Source organism: Sciurus vulgaris (genome assembly GCF_902686455.1).
Source record: "Sciurus vulgaris genome assembly, chromosome: 14".
Lineage (NCBI taxonomy): Eukaryota > Metazoa > Chordata > Mammalia > Rodentia > Sciuridae > Sciurus > Sciurus vulgaris.
The window spans coordinates 44454834-44470921 of NC_136475.1; the positions used below are offsets into that span (position 1 = coordinate 44454834).

At 34.2% G+C, this 16088-nt stretch overlaps 1 protein-coding gene across 8 annotated transcripts in view; it reads left to right on the forward strand.

The window, feature by feature from the left end:
- Positions 1-16088, forward strand: part of WDPCP (WD repeat containing planar cell polarity effector) — a 390926-nt gene that overhangs the window by 141360 nt on the left and 233478 nt on the right. For all 8 annotated transcript variants that reach the window (XR_013758962.1, XM_079109698.1, XM_079109695.1 and 5 more), the window contains one exon: positions 10070-10679. Coding sequence is in view for 7 of the 8 variants with exons in the window: in XM_079109698.1 (XP_078965824.1) it covers positions 10070-10679 (610 nt within the window). In the remaining variant the exon portion in view is untranslated. The remainder of the gene's footprint in view (positions 1-10069; positions 10680-16088) is intronic.

Here is a 16088-nt window from a genome sequence, read left to right on the forward strand (position 1 = left end):
AGAGTTGGTTGTGACCTTCTGGTCCCTGACTCTTCTAGTCAGTTTCCTCCCCTTGTCAGAGGTGACAGAAAGTGAAAACCTGGAGTGAACAGGGACACAGAGACATCAGGCATAAGAAAAAATGTTTGTGGGTTCCCTGTCCAGGGCTTCCTCCTGTCTTCCAAGGGCTAGTGAGTCTTGGATGTGTTTATCCTTTTCTCATGTTTGTGTTTTTTTAAGTGATTTAATGGCATTAAGTTTTGTAATAAAATCGTTTGATACTCTTGCAAACAAATAAAATAAAATAACATAAAATAAAATAGATTAAAAAAAGAAAATTTTGCAAAGTAGTAGTCAGTTTTGGCAAAACTGTATATGGTGGTTTATTCTTTCATCACACTCACATAATTTCAAGTTGTTTCTCTCTTAGTTGTTTAACTTTTCTGATATTAGCAACTATGACGTTCAGCACCTAAAATCCATTAATTTATTAATGTTGCAAAATGGTGATAATCCTTCCTTCCTTCCTTCCTTCCTTCCTTCCCCACCGGGGACTCTACCACTGAGCTGCACCCCGTCCCTTTTTATTTTTTATTTTGAGACAGAGTCTTGCTAAGTTGAATTGAACTTGCAATCTTCCTGCCTCAGCCACCTGAGTAAGTGGGATTACAGGTGTGTGTTTTCATATCCATAATTATATTAATTTTTTTCATTTATCACTTGGGAAACTTTTATGAAAAGACACTTCCACTTAACTCCTATTTATTTTCCAGTTGTTGTATTCATACAGGATAAGCATTGAATAAATGTTGGATTCTTTTACCATTGTCAGAATAACAAATTGATTCTCTGATTAAGGTGACGAGTTGTAATTTTCACATTATTCATTCACATATTGAAACATAATTTGATTTGATGTATTTCATAAATTATAATTGTTATCCTCCTGGAAGCTCATATCATCCCATCTTTGGCCATTGGGCTTATCTTTTTCTCATGACCTCACAATTTTGGATAGCTTCCCAGCTACCTGGGATTTCAGTCTGTTTGATGCTCATCTTTACATTTCTTACTCCAGAGCTGGAATTAGTCATTTCTCTGAGATCCTTTGATTCCTTTGGAGAATGGTATTTAAGTCCAAGTCAGGATATATGCATATTGGCTTATTGTTTTTGGTTGGTCATTGTTTCTATTTTTCTTCAATAGAAAAAGTTAAGAGATTTTATACACATGTACATGCCTAATGATTCCGTATTGATACTTCTAACACAAGTTCAGCACTGTATGTTTTCTAGTTTAACTTTTTCTATATTACATTTGTATCTCCTCTTTTCCATACCAAAAGTATTAGTTTATAGGAACACCATGAATTTTACATCTTTGGGGAAAATACCTGTGACTTGGATACCTGGATCATATGGTGGTTCCATTTCTAGCTTTTTGAGGACTCTCCAAGCTTCTTTCCAGAGTGGTTCTAGTGACCTGCAGTCCCACCAACAATGTACAATTGTTCCTTTCTCCCCACAAACTCACCAGCATTTGTTTTTATTCTTGATCATTGCCATTCTGACCCGAGTGAGATGAAATCTTAAATAGTTGTTAATTTAAATAGTTGTAATTTATCTACATTATTGGATCATCCAGTTTTTGCATATAGGGCTCTTTTAATACTCATCTAGTTGTTCATAGGTATTTGGTTTTGCTCTCTAGATGAATTGTCTGTTTTATATATGTATTTAGAGAGATTTTAAAACTATGGTACCATCTCTACTACCTTTGTAGAATCAGGGATGCTGTATTCATGGTCATGATAAATACTTTCAGTTTGAATCAACTTTTTATGAAAAGCATAAGGCCTCTGTGGAGATTCATATTTTTAAATGTGGATATCCACTTATCCCAAGACTATTTATTGAAAAGACTGTCCTTTCTCCACTGAATTGCCTTTGCTTCTTTGTTAACTATCAGTTAACTATATTTGTGTGGATTTCTGTTCTGTTCCATTATCTATTTGCCTATTTCATGAAGTAATTTTTGATATATTTTATTGTTTTAATAACAAGAAGTAGTTTTGTGATTTTATTAACATACATATATAAGTTTGTAACTTTCACACACCAAAAGGCATAGATAAGAGAATATTTATACTTCCTAGTAGATAATTTCATCTTTCTAAACTTGTTTTTTTTGCTTATAAGACATTTATATATTTATCTTATGTACAAATGTCAGAATTAATTGAAAGCTGGTAAAATAAGTGTATCAATTTGCAAATAAAAGTTACTATTTTGTTTTTAGTTCATATATTTGAATAAGTAAAGAAGTGGAATAATAGGGAACTCTCATTACTGCTTATTGGACAGTGTATTAGTAAATTGTGATAAGAGCAACTTAGCAATAGCTAATATGATTGACGGTGAGTTTCCCACACTAAGGAAAAATGGTCCATATGCAGAAGGAGGCATATAAGATAGTATTCATAGAAGCATTGTTTGTAATAATGAAAAAAAAAAGAAACAACTTGAATGTCTACTAATAAAAATATATTTTGTGTCATTCAGAGAATGGAATGTTATATAGAAGTTTAAATGACTGATCTACAAAGCTACGTGATTTTGTGTGAAATTTCAAAAGAATAAGTTGAGCAAAAAAATTACAGTGTGATACAATATAGTAGCACTTATATAAAAAATTTAAAAATTCAAAATAATTTTGTGTTCTGATGTGTTGTTCTGGATTCATGAATGATAATATGCATAGGGATAAATACCAAATTCATAATAGTGACACCTCTGGGGAGGGAGAAAAGGGAATGGGATCTGGCGGGTTTCAACTATGAATATGATACTTTGTTATAAAAATTAAAGCAAAAGGATAGTATTTTCCTCAAGTTGTTTTTCACAGATTTTTCTCTTTACATTAGTGTGTTTGGAATGTTTCATAAAAAGAAGTAAAAGTAAAGTGCAAGTTTTAATATTCTGTTCTTAAATTTTTCTGAAAAGGAAGGGGCAAATATAGATTTTAGAATAAATTCTAGTGATAAGCTAAAAACTTGTTTGGTGTATAATCTTTCAAATAACTGGATACCCACTGGTGAAAATTTTAGTGCTAGAAAAGACCACACTTTAAATAAATGTCTTTACTGATTTACATATTGGTGACTTTATGAGAGTCTTAATAGAAGCCCTCTGTAGCTGAAACATGAAACTTGAGGATCTTGAGCCAATTTAACTGGCTGTGATTGCTTTTCTGCTTTTTGTTCTTTCTGAATTTAAAAATATCTTCCAGAAATGGTATCAATCATACTGACTGATTATGCTTTTCCTTCTCTATATTGTTCTACTTTGATGACTTTTGGGTTTATTTTATGTATTTTTTTCAAACTTAGCCTTTTTAGAAATAAAAATGAATCATCTTCATGATGTATTTTTCAGCTGTTTTAATCTAAAAAGTGACTGATTTAAACTTGGCTAAAACAGTTCACTTTAGAATACATACTACCGATTTGTCCTTGAAACTGGGAAATTTCAGGATCTTTTATAAATTGTCTTTTATTTTTTCTGCTGTTTGTTAGCTCAACTTTTCCAGTTTTTATTCTTTTTTTTCCACCAATTTTATTAAAAAAGAAGACGGGCTGGAGTTGTGACTCAGTGGTAGAGTACTTGCCTAGCATGTGTGAGGCACTGCATTTGATTCTCAGCACCGCAAAGAAAAATAAAAATATTGTTTCCACCAGAACTAAGAGAAGAGAAAAAAACACTGGGCCGTAATGTTATTCCATCCATTTCTGGAATAATAGTCTTCCCTCACGGCCATGTCTAACATTATGTAGCCTGTGATTTAGTTAACACACTGCCGGTGTTTTCTCTGCTTTTCTTGTTTGTATTTGTTACCTTTGAATTAAAGCAGAGCTCTATTTCTTCATATTTCAGACTTTTAGCAGACTTTTCACATTATAAAAGTTTTTTTTCATCCCTCAATTACCTATACTGCTGTCCCCTTCATAGTGTTTGCCTACTCACTAGTCTTTGTCAAAACTTACTCTGTTCATTATCACAGGCAATTCTCACTTCAGTTTTGTTCCCACCCTCTTCTACTGGGGATTGAACTCAGCCTTGCATGTACTAGGCACACTCTGTCATTGAGTTACATCCCAACCAAGACAGGGTCTCCCTAAATTGCCCAGACTGACCTCAAATTTGGGATCCCCCTGCCTTAGACTCCTGAGTAGCTGGCTTGTGCCACCATGCCCAGAAAGAGAAGGGAATTCTTGATTGTGAAGTTTGTAGAAGATAGCATTAAGCATGCTCCTAGAAGATTTGGGTAGAATATCACCAAATTCAATCCTCTTTTTAGATTCTTCTTTCTTCTTTGTTCTTTTCTTTAGGGCATTGTTACTTAGCATTTTTCCCTTCACTACATACCATATTTTCTTCACTCCTTTATCTTAACATTGTATCTTAGCATCTCCTAATTAGTTCTTAAATATGAGTTCACATTGTGAGAAAAACTAGCCACATAAATATAAAATGAGAGGTGTCCTAGTACATAAAAACTTCTTGATATTTTACAGTAACTACAGAATTATATAGTTGTTTTTTCCCACTTTCTATTTGCTAGGATATGCTAACACAATGTCTTATAGCGAGAAAATGTATTAACATTTTTATTTCCTCTGGTTCTTCAATCAATTCGACATACTTTTTAATAGCTTTAAAAGGCTGCTGAAGATGTAGGTGTTTACATTTTATTCTCATTATCTAGGTCTATCACATTAGCATTTTCCTAGAACTGATTGACTGAATTTTCTACATTCTATTGCCATATTTTATCTGAGCTCATTTTTATTGATCATTATCCATTACTCCCTACTTTTAAAATAAAAATGTTTTACTTCAGAATTCTAATTAAATTCAAGTCTACTTTTCCTTTCAATTAAAAATATTAATATCACCTTTAGGTATCATTTAGGCATCATTTTGCTGTTCTTGATTGGCCTAAACATTTGTACTCAGGCTCTCTACCTTGTAAATCAAATCAATTCAAATCAATTATAAACATTTTCTTATGCAGCTTATTGTCATATGTATTTTTTTCCTCCTTGTTTATTTTGTTATGGGCCATAACACCTTTATCATGGTAATATGCAAATTTGTTATTTTCATAGACTGAAGAGTTTCTTTCATTCTAATAATATCATTTATCTTTAAAAAATTACATAATTAAGTACAAATTTAAATAAATTTAAAATCATGAAATTAAATATAAAATGTGTCTTATTTAAAATATATTCAGTCAATAGTGCTTATTGAGCCATTACCACATGCCAAGTATAGTGTTAAATATCATAAATAAGTGAAATCCTTTTAATATTAACTTCCAAGCCACATCTTTTCTATATTTAAAATTATCTCCCACATTTTTAGTTGGCGCTTATAGAAGTATCATCCATAAATTCTAAGTAACCAAATATGGATTTTATTTAGTATCAGTGTTTTTCATTCTTTTTGTTATCTGCTATCCTTGCCAAAAAATTCAGTATTTTCTCTTTAGGAGCAACAATAATGTTTACTAATTATTGAGGGTGCTGTGCTTCAGACCTGCATATTAGTTATGTTATTTTTAATTCTTACAGCATTTCTGCAACACATGTAAATAATTCCTTATCTTACAGATAAGTAAACTATAATTCTGAGTCTATAGTTCTGACTCAAGATCTCACAGCTCTCTATTGTCAAGACAAAATTCAGGCCCTGTTATTGTGCTTCTACTGTGCAGTGTTGTTTGTGGCAGTTACACAGAATCAAGTCCAATTTAGAATTAAATTCTGAACTCAGGTATATAAAATACTTTAAACATATAGGTATTCTGTATATCAGTGCTAACATCATATCATTGTAACAGCCATATAAACTTGACCCGGGCACAATACAAACTTCAAAACATTACATGCAAAATCATAGCAGAAACTGATGTCAAATTAGCAATATTATTTTATATTTGTAAAATTTTTGTTTTGAGGAGATGCTTTTTATCTGGTCCATTTTAGGGCTAGTTTTACATTTACATTTACAGAGCACACCCTTTATTTTCAGTACAACTCAATCAATCCAAAAATGAAGGATCTTTAAAAGAAGTCAGCTTATTAAGACCCCCTTTCCAAACTTCCTCAGTTATGCAAAGCATAGTTGTCCTTCAGTGTTCACTAGCCAGGCAAAAATAGTTCAGTATAAGCTTCTTTGCTGCCCCAAAGTTAACATGCTCCATTGTCATTTGTATCATCTGTCTTTGGAGTCCCTTTCCCTTTTTCTCACTCTTCTTCTCTATGTGGAGATCCCTCTACCTCGCTTAGAATTCTGAATGTCCTGAGGGTCTCATTTTTTTCTCTGATCTCAGGAAGAAAAGCTGATTCAGTCTTGTAAACCTATAAATTACCTGTGCTTGCCAGCCAGCAAAACCTGCAGAGACCTGGGTGTTTTAAAATCAGATTCAAACTGTAAATATATCATTTGTTAACTTTGAGACCAAGAACAACTTATACCATCTCACTAACCCTCATTATCTCTAGAATATAGATTATAATACCTAACTTTAAGATATTGAAAAGATAAAATAAGCATAGCACCCTACTTTCTTATTATTATGGGTGGGGCTACTGAGTTACTCTTTATTGAAACTTGTGTTTTTCAAGTGCTTTTTAATCTTTAAACTTTCATGATATCTTTTATTTTTCCTATGCTAGAATGAAACCCATGACTTTGACATGCCAACCAAATGCCCTACTATACCCCCAGCTGCTGATATATTTTTAATTATACTGTGCAAGACATTTTCCTCCCTTAAATGAATGTCATCTATTCATAATCACACCGACAGCTGGAAAGACAGCAAGCCATCCTCTGACCTTGGTTACCTTTTTAGAGTAATCTGGGATTGACAGTGTTGGAAACATGTAGTCCATGATCTGTCTCCCCTTTCCCCTTTTTCTTTGTGAAACTACTAACTATTAGAGAGGGTCTCACAAACATTTGGAAACAAGGAAGCCTGGGAACCCTCTCCCTGAACCTTGAGCCTAACTTGTTCTTGGCTAAGACTGCCAACTGGCTGGGCCACCCTCCATTCAGGCTCTCCCTTTGTGAGTATAGGAACTACTCAATATTCCCTGGCCTCCCAGTTTTCTTGATTTCCCTCAGCTGAAAATACTCAATATACCTTAAGGGTTCTTCTATAAAACTTTAAGCTTTCTGGAAGTATGATATTTCAATCACCATTATAGAATTTTATTTAAATTTATGGTTTTAAAAAGCTTATTATATTCTACCAACACAGTTTTTGGCATGCTGCTGCATAATACAAAAAAGAATAAACTACACAGGATAGTTTATTTTTTTTAAACTGACACTGAAAACGATGATGTATGACTAAACACCAGAAGCAAATAGAAGGCTAAATGTCACAAGAGTAGCATTGGCCAAGTTGGGCTGGGAAAGGGATTCGAAGGTGGATTAAAGGAAAGAGAGATGCCATACAGCTGTGAGGAATCCAGAAAACTGGGATACTTTTATATCTTGTTCTTTAAGGGTACGGTTGGTAGGAAAAAGTGCGTTTGTAGAGAACCTTGAACTCCCTATTGGTCTACAAGCTACTACACAGTGTTCTCCCCACCCCTCAATTCCCATTTCCTACTATTCTCTTCCTTTCTTCCCCTTCTCTAGCCATATTTGGTAAGGCCTTTAGAGCTTCTACTCAGAACCTGTTTCCTCTTCCTGGAACTCTCTTCTTCCTAGATAGCTGCATGGTTCACCCCTTTGAGGTCATATTTATTGGAAAGACCTATCCTGACCTCTCCGTATTGTGCCACCTTCCCATATTTCCTTTGCTGCTCCCCACTCCCCATTGCTTTGTTTTACTTCATGGTACTTAGGAAGTACATATTCAAGGTATTGACATGAATTTACTTGTTATTTATTGTCTTCTTTCTCACCATTAGAGTGGAATGGGGAAGAGAAATGCTATCTCCAAATATGGTGCTTTAGCCCACTGAGTATTTTAAGTCGAAGCAGAAAGATCTTTGTGGCTTTTTCTTTCTCTGACCTTCTCCAGTCTTTCCTCCTTGAGCCATAGAAGGAATTCTCTGAACTACCTCCCTTGAAAGTAGGCCATAATACCTTCCTGTGATAGGTGTCCTGCCCTCTTAAAAGAAAGGAGTGAAGACCCAGAGACAAAGAAAAATCAGAACGAATGGTCCTTGCTAAGTTCCCTTTATTACCATAGGCCATACCTACTTTTTATTAAATCGTACTTCTATACAACTGTCCATTTTCATCAAACCTAATTATAAATACAGTTTTCCCTGGGTCTTCATATCTGAAGTCTCCTGTGTCACCTAAAGCTGGTTAAATAATTTAGTTTTGCTTCTCTTGATATTTTGTCTTTTATTACAGAGATGTCAGTAATGAACCTTCCAGGGGTTAGGAGGACATACTACTTTTTCTCCCATGCAAAACATGTGTGCTCACTGAGGGAAACACTGCCATATCCCTAGACCAGTTCCTGGTACAAAGGTCATACTCAGATATTTATTGGACAAAAGGGAAAATGAGAGCAGGAAAACGGGTTGGATATGGGTCCCACAGGAGTTTGCATTCTGGGCAAGGGAACACAAATTTAATTTATTAGTTAGTGGGTTGTCACTCAAAGGTTGGACAGGTAGTGAAAGCAGAAGCATTTAGTTTAAGAATATTAAGTTGGTGAATGTGTAAAATGGATTTTTTAAAAAGTCACTTCAGCTCCCATTCCCCTCCCCAGTCCAATACTCTGTAAAGTAATTGTTTTAAACTTTCCATTTTGAATTTGTTTGACTCATAAGAAATTACTATAATAGTACAATGAATTCTCCTTGTCTGATTTTCCCCCAGTGATAATATCCTGCAGTATGCATTGTGACATACAGGAAAATGATCTTCATGCAATACCGTTAACTCAGAGATAGACTTCAGCCAGATTTAATCATATCTTAAATGTACTTTTTTGGGGTGTGTGCAGTTCTATAATATTTTATCCCATATGTGATATTTAATGTTTCTATATCTGATTTTGAAGTTTTTTACAAAGTATTAAAATATCCTCTTTACTACCATTCTCCTGGCTCTTGACCTCTCATCACTTATATATGAATTAAGTAAATGACTTATTGTTTTGTTTGTTCTACTTTGATGTTTCTTATAGGCAGGTAGCCCTTCCTTTCTGTACTAAAAATGATTTAAAAATTTTACTTCACCAGTATTATTTACTATTTCTTGATCATTTTTCTACTTAGCAATATCCTTTTTGGTAGCAAAATAATTCTACAAGCCTGTTAATGGAATCCTAAAGTTTTCCCCTTTGCCTATCCAGCCCTACTAATTAGAAATATTATTTTGGCAAATAACTTATTAATCATTTTAGAAATAGGAAGGGTGGAGGTGGAAAATAGCTAATTCTTTAAAGTCCTTTATTTATTCTTTCTCCTCTTCCTCCTCCTTTTTCTTTTTTCAGTACTGGGTACTGAATTAACAGGTGCTCTACCATTGAGGTATATCCCCAGCTCTTTTTATTTTTTATTTTGAGACAGCATCTTGCTAAATTGCCCAAGCTGGCCCTGAACTTGGGATCTTCCTGTCTCAGTTTCTCAAGTAGCTGGGATTATAGGTATTCATCCCCACACTTGTCCTAATTTCTAACTTTTAAAGATATCCTGCACTTGTCCTAATTTCTAACTTTTAAAGATATCCTGCTAGCCATATTATTATTTTTCTAACAGCCGTACTTTGTTTTTATATGTTGTAGGACATATTTAACTTTAGGTACTTATAGATTTCCCAAAATCAAGTGTTAAAGTTAAAATTTTAATAGCTTAATTCCTGTAGCTCTACTGTACATATGTATTCATGTACTCTATTTGAGGTATATATGTGCTGCATGTGCTGTGCTGATGGTTAAAGTGGAAATTGATGATCTTTATTGGGTTTCTAGATTAATATGGTGACTTTCGAGTGACAGCTGAAGAAAAACCAAGGTCTGTCTGATGTTTTTGCTGCATTTCTTACAGGTTCTGAGTTGTGTTCGCACAGAATGGGATCCACTGGATGTTCGCTTTGGCGCTAAACAGCCTTATCAGGTGTTCACAGTGGAGCGATCTGTCAGTGTAGACAAAGAGCCCATGGCTGACAGCTGCATCTATGAATGTGTTCGGAACAAAATTCATTGTGTGTCAGTCACTAGAATACCATTAAGATCGAAGGCCATCAGCTGCTGCAGGAACATTACTGAAGACAAACTCATTCTAGGTTGTGAAGATTCTTCAGTAATTCTTTATGAAACTCACCGTAGAGTGACTCTCTTGGCCCAGGCTGAACTTTTGCCTTCATTAATAAGCTGCCACCCAAGTGGTGCCATTCTGCTAGTTGGCAGCAACCAAGGAGAGCTGCAAATTTTTGATATGGCTCTATCGCCTATTAACATCCAGCTCTTGGCTGAAGACCGCTTACCCAGGGAGACTCTGCAATTCAATAAGTTCTTTGATGTTTCCAGCAGTCTTGTTCAAATGCAGTGGATAGCTCCTCTGGTTGTTTCTCAGAAGCCTGAAAATAGGGACATCTGTGATCTTCTCTTCCTCAGGTTTGACAGAGGACCTTTGGGTGTGCTTCTGTTTAAACTTGGTAAGTGAAGGAAGTTGGTAAGTACAGTGTTTATGATAGTGACATAACTCAGGCAACTAAAACTACTCTCAGAATGTAGATTTTTTTATTTGTCATCTCATAAATATGTTTGCCTTTCAAATAGTTTCTTAAAAAGCCTTTGTAGATGGTTTTCTAAATGTCAAATGAACATTAGATATTGAAGAATTTGGATATTTCACTTATTTTCCTTTATGATGACTAAAAAGCCTAAACTTTCACATTTGCTTTCTGAAATGTCTTATTAAAACTTTCCTTAAGAAATAGATGATAATTACTTCTATGTTCATTGAAAAAGTCTGTGTTGTAGGAATGTAAAACTTTTTCTGTGAATGTTAATTTAGATTATCCATATCTTTTGCTTCCCAGCCTGAAATTCTATGAAACAAATAAAGAAGGCAGATATTTAGTTAGAATTTGCTAAAGATATTTGTGTAACTTTTTGTTTTTGTTTCCCTTTTGGATTAAAAATATTCAAAAGGATTTATCATTAGCTATAAAATTATATATTAGTATAGCATATTTCAACCAGGAATTTTAAAATGAAATTCTGTTATGATGATTCATTTGCCTGTTACAGTTTTGCATTACTGGGTATATCCTGGAATAGCAAAACTACTGTAAGTACTTTTGTATAATTTAATGTTCTTGGAAGAAACTCACATAGGTTTAAAAAAACAAATTTTATTTAATATACATTATGGCTACTTAAAAATTTAGAAAAGTAAATACATTTTTTAAAACCTCTTGGAAGACTGGCTTCAGGATACAAAGTTAAATTTTATTTATTTATTTTTAAAATTTTATTAATTTTTTATTTGTTCTAATTAGTTGTACATGACAGTAGAATGCGTTTATACATTTTGATAAATCATACATAAATGAAGTGTAATTTCTCCTTTTTCTGATTGTACATATTGTAGGATCACATCAGTCATGTAGCATATATGCACATGAGGTAATAATGTCTGTTTCACTGTACTATCCTTCCTATCCCCATACCCCTTTCCCTTCCTTCACTCCCCTCTACCTAATATAATTTTTAAAACATTGTAGTGTTTGTTAAAAAAATTCTGATTTACTTTGTTTTTTGATTGGTGTACTTGTCTCTGAAATTGAACACATGAATTAAATCTAATGAAAATGACTTGATTAATATGAAAGATATAGTGTATAATGTTCCTTCTACTAAATAAAAATACAAAAAATATATGCATAACGTTAATATTGTCTAAGGAAAGATGTTTGGAATCTCCATTTGTTATTAGATAATCCAGTTATACTTTGCCTGTCTTCTTGTTTAACAGTTGTATGTCTCCATACACAGCACTAATTAAAGTGGATGTTTGATGTTTGCATGTCTTGTTAAAACACACACTCTCTCTCCCTCTCTCTCTCTTCCTCCTTCTCTCTTTCTCTCTCTTTTGCCTGCTTTTTCACTCCTTTCTCTCTCTCTCTCTCCCTCTTGCCCTTTAAATTACTCAGTTACCTGTCAAACATAAGGCTGTCTGTCCACGTCTACCTGGCTTTTTCTTCAGCCCTCCCTTGTGGGCCTACTCACAACAGCTTTGCAAAAAGCACAACTTTCTCTTCCTATCTCTAGCACATTTGCCTTCTTACTAAAGTAAACAGGCTCTCAGTGTAGGGATTTAGAGGGCTTCCTGCTAATTGCCAGCTTGTAAACTTAATTGGACTGTCTCCCTGGGCACTGTTCCTAAATCAATTAGGCAATGAGTTGGCTGTCACCTCTTTTTCCCCAAGAATGTCTCTTGGAAGAGAATTATCCAATAGAAGTCAAACATTCAAATAAAAAGGTGATAACTTCTGCAACTGACATTTATCATTTAAATTTTATTTTCAATATGACTCTTAAGTTTATAGGATAGGGACAGTGTAAAGTCTTAACAGGATCTTTAAGAAATCTAAATATGGAATTTTTAAAACTTTATTTCTCATTTTTTAATGTATTATAGGATTAATATTTATGTCAAATTATTTTTCCTGGGAAGAGTAGATTCCTTGAAATAGTAGATTTCAACTAACAAAATTTTTATAAGAAAACCCAGTTTAAAGAACAGATTTTTCTCATGATCTGCTACTAAATACATCCAAAAAATTAATATACTTCTTGAATTAACACAGTGCTGATTCTGGGCATCCATGTGGAATTTTCATGTATAATTCAAGTTACTGCATATGTAAACAGGTAGTTGCATGTGCAGTTCCCCACTAGGGAGCATTTATGAGATTTATCTCAGATGCTTGTTATGCAAGTCTTTGGAAAATTTGACATGAAAGGTGTAGCTTACAATTTAAAATTGTAAAGATAGATCATAGATCATAGTTTAAAATAGAGTGCTGTCATATGTAAACGTGGCTGTTGCTGATGCCAATATGCTGAGATTTTTGGAATTTGACTCTTAGATTAGGTCAGTGAGTGTAATATTGTAGGAAAACTCTATTCCAAGGGTAGAGTTGCCATTCTTAATCCTTACAGTGACTGTACAAAAAATTGGGGGTATTAAAAGACCATCTCTACTGATATTAGAAGAATTCCAAATATATGTCTTCCTCAGGAAGCAGCTGGAAGTGTCATGCTCCTACAGGGAAGCCAAGAAATATTTCTTTATATAAAGCAATAAGTATAGTATTCAGAATTTCTTTATGTGACAGTCAATATCTCATATTTCCACATAGATAGACTGAGATTAATTTCAAGAGGAGGAGGACCCAGTTATACATACTATCAGATTCTTAAAGCTGTTGCATTTTCATCAGAACCTTTTCTGATCTTCATTACTGTCTTTAAACCCACATGATCCACTCTGTCTCCCTTTAACAGAGAATCTCAACTTTTAATTGGCATTTCATTAAGTTTATCTGTTCCTTATTACCCACCCAACACTTACTACATGCATGTAAATCTTTCCCTGGAGATCCAAAGGAAAAGGAGCCCTTCACCGCTACTTCTGCTGTGGATCCCACAACATTACCCTTGACACCTACCTTGTCACCCTTTCCATACCCGTGAATTTTGCTACATTAGCAGATAAACAGACCCAAACCACATCATGAAAACAAGTTCTTCCTTAAAAGTGTATCCCATTACTGATCACATGTTTACTTTCCTTTCATAGCCAGAGTCATTGGAACAGTGAGTTTCTGTGCTTCCTTACTTCTTATTCACTCCTCAGAGCTCTGCATCCTGGTTTGTCTGTAGTGTTCTCTTGGAACTGCTCTTAGAAAGGTCACCTGTGGCTTCCTGCAGAATGAATACGTTTTTCGTGTTACTTGATGACTTTTCAGGGTTTGATGGCTGCTGAACACTCCCATTGTCATACAATTCTAATTGTATTTGCCTCTTATGACCCTGAATGCAACTTTCCATCACTTTTACACTCTTCTTCTGCCTACTTATGAAAATTTTGGGGCTCTCCAGGATTGCATTTATAGTTTTTGTCTCATTTTATGCAGATTGAGGCTTTATTTTTAATTTAGCTATGTACTATGGTTTGAATTTCATTTCCAAATTCATAGTGAAATTTAATTGCCATTCCAACTGTATAAAGAGGTGAGATCTTTAAGAGGTGATTAGGTCAGGAGGGTTCTGCACTTGTGATTGGATTAATGCCATTATTGAGGGAGTGAGCTAGTTATTTTAAGATTGTGTTTGCTATCAGTTCAACCCCCACCTTCCTCTCTGTCTTAGGCATGCTCAATTTCCTTCCACAATGTTATATAACAAATCAAGAAAGCCTTCATCATGTGTAGCCCTTTTATCTTGATCTCAAACTTCTCAGCCTAAAGTACTGTGAGCTAAACTTCTTTTTTTTTAACTGTGAAAACAAAATGTTGCTTTGTTTACTTAGATTTTTAAGAATTTCTTTCAGCATTGTTTTGTAGTTGTTAGCATATAAGTCCTGTACATGAGTTAAAAGGGTTTTCTTGACTGACTGTAAGTGGCATTATATTGTCAGGCTATGGAAATATAAAAATATATCAGTATGGATTTATATGCATGATAGTAAAGCATAAAGACAAATGATTTTTTTTTCAGTTCACACCTCATCATAGATATTCTTCAAAGAAGTCTATAGCATAAATTTTTACCCCTGCCTTCTCACATTAGATTATATATTCTGTGAACATTCTTTATTTTTCATTTCATTTTTTAAGATAATTGATTTGATGCTTATGTTGTATACTGAAATTTTACTGGACTCATTAGTTCTGGGAGTTTATGTTTTACTTTTTGTTTGATATTGGGGTTTTCTACACAGACAAGTATGTTGTCTATAATAGGGACAATTACATTTCTTTCCTTCCAATTTGTGTGCCTTTTAGCTTTCTTTATTGCAACATCTAGAACTTCCAGCACTGTGCTGAGTAGGGTTGGAGGGCAGATATTCTTACTGTGTTCTTGATCTTAGGAAGAAAGCATTTAGTCTCTCACTCTAAGCATAAAGTTAGCCATGGGTTTGTTGTAGAACCTTTTATCAAGTCTAGGGAATTTCCTTCTATTCTTATTTTACTTTCTGAGAGTTATTTTTAAAGTCATGAATAGGTATTGAATTTTATCACATGCTTTTCTGCATTGACTAATGTCAATCATATAATTTTTCTCCTTCAGTCTATTGCTATGGTGAATTATATCAATTGGTAGTTGAGTGTTGAACAATTTTGCATCTCTGGGAAAAAACCCACTTTGTCATAGTATATAATTCTTTTTAGGATTGTTGAATTTAATCTATTGACTGTGAATAAAATTCTTTTGTTTATAAATTACTCAGTTGGTAATATTATAGTAACAGAAAATGGACTAAGATGCTTCTAATCTCTAACTCCAGTCCAGTCCACTACTGACTCCACATTCATACATTTACCTATCTTGCTGAATACTATCTCAGCTTCATTATATACAGATGTGAAGTTATCCTCTTTTTCCCAAAACCTACTTTTCCTCTTGTATTCTGCAGTTGGGACATTAGAATGATTCAGATGGAACCTCCAAGTCAGAAATCATCATAAAATCCTCTCTCATCCCTATTGTAATGGACCACCTTCACTGTTAATGTTAGTGACCAAATCCCATCAATTCTACCTTCTTAATACTGTCAAAAGCATCTCATTCTGTTCAGCCTCACTGTCATTACCTTAATCTAGATCTCCCTTGTCTGTGATCAAGTAGAAACCCTCTGTCTGCATCTTCTGCACCCTTCGCACCTTCTAGTTAATACCCTGAACTGCACTGGAATGTCTTTTCTAACACTGCAGCTTTGTACATGACTGCTCCAGCTGAAATATTCCAGTGATGTATCAGCCCTCATCTGCCTCTTGGCCTTCATTGCCCCAGTTGTGCTGCATTATAGCTTCCCAGCCAAACTACTTGCT